The 1,543-nt window shown below is 39.4% G+C and overlaps 1 protein-coding gene across 1 annotated transcript in view; it reads right to left on the reverse strand.

The window, feature by feature from the left end:
* syne3 (spectrin repeat containing, nuclear envelope family member 3) overlaps positions 1-1,543 on the reverse strand; it is a 42,299-nt gene that overhangs the window by 26,405 nt on the left and 14,351 nt on the right. The window contains exon 7 of the mRNA XM_013915169.1: positions 732-866. Coding sequence (XP_013770623.1) covers positions 732-866 — 135 coding nt within the window. The remainder of the gene's footprint in view (positions 1-731; positions 867-1,543) is intronic.

Genomic DNA, 1,543 nt, shown 5'->3' on the forward strand with positions numbered 1-1,543 from the left:
CATGACCTCATCCATCAACCTGTCCATCACCATAACAAGCAAGAAGGGGCTGAGAGCAGATCAGTGATGTAAACACTCGAACCTTCAACCTATCTGTCAACACACCTCACCACTGTCTCATTATTCTCCCATATTTCTCTGCCACTCCGGACATCTTCATGCGCCACACACCCTATCATATGCCTTTTCTAGATCCACAAAGACATAGTGAAGCTCCTCCACACTTTATTTATATGTCTCCATCAACACTCTCAAAGCAAAGATCATATCTGTGTTTCTCTTTCTCAGCATGAAGCCATACTGCTGCTCACTGATCATCGCCTCTCCTTTTTAAATCTAGCTTCAACAACTCTATCACATCTTCATGGTATGGCTCATCAACGTTATCCTTCAGTAGTTACTACAGCTCTGCACATCTTTCTTATTTCGTTTTCTGGTTCTTCCGGCACCGTCACCGGAGAAGGAGACGTTGCAGACCATCTCTCCCTTCTGTAATCATTGGAAATGTGTGAGACTTGCTGTTCATGGGCTTGAATCAAAAACAATCTTGCCTGCTGCCAAGATAAAAGTGTTTTGGATGGTTGAGGTCATGGTGGGTACTTATCTTGTTATTCAACATGATCATATTACTTCAGGATCACAGATAATCTAACTCCAGCAGAAGTACCCAGTTCCAGGGGAGTATTAGGAAAAATGTGCTATTCACACTTCTTATATGAATGTCCCCTCACCTTGACTGCAATGTGCAGATGTTTCCATTCATCACAGAGTTTCTCAAACTGAATCCTGTTGGTCTGACTGGAGGAGACCAGAGTCTCAAGTGCCATGACCTGGGCTTCATAGTCTTCTACATCCTTTAGGATGACCTGGAGACACAAAAGCAAGTGTGCACATGAAAAATAAATAAATGAATAAAATTTTGTACACATCTAAACTTCAACTGAAGTGAACTTCAGTTTCACTAAGGGAAGAGGTACAGGCAAGATCAGACATTCACAGTTTGAAACATTCAAGATAACCAAAAGACTAATCACCTTTTCATAAAGCCCTCCAGCAGTACACAACAAAATTTATCAGCCTTTGTAACAACTGGTCACATAAAATAATGCAATTATTGACTATTTAAAGATGCATTATAAGAATCCAGCTGCTCTTATAGTCTCTTGGTTCATCATGTTGAATGCTTAACATATGGAAACTACAGTGTTGCTTCATTACAGTCCTCGCCCTGAGAGACAAGCACTACATCATTCTCCTTAGTAATACTGGGATTTTGATGAAACAGTGTACAGCTTCACTGAACTGAAATACAGCGTGTCATAATAACAGTACTTCACTAACACACAGGAGTGACTGTAAATAATATTAAGTGTCTTATATATATTGTACAGATCAACTGTTAGAAAGAGATGTTAGGTTTTCATCAAATAATTTGTAGTAATGCAGCTGTCCTCTGAGAAATCCAGCAGTTTCTATCACAACAGTTACATTAACACTATTTCTCCTGCCTTTTATTTATCTGAATTGTTGATGTTTTCAGAGA

The sequence above is a fragment of the Pundamilia nyererei genome, unplaced genomic scaffold (assembly GCF_000239375.1).
Source record: "Pundamilia nyererei isolate P.nyererei 1_Seehausen unplaced genomic scaffold, PunNye1.0 scaffold00262, whole genome shotgun sequence".
In the NCBI taxonomy this organism is placed as follows: domain Eukaryota; kingdom Metazoa; phylum Chordata; class Actinopteri; order Cichliformes; family Cichlidae; genus Pundamilia; species Pundamilia nyererei.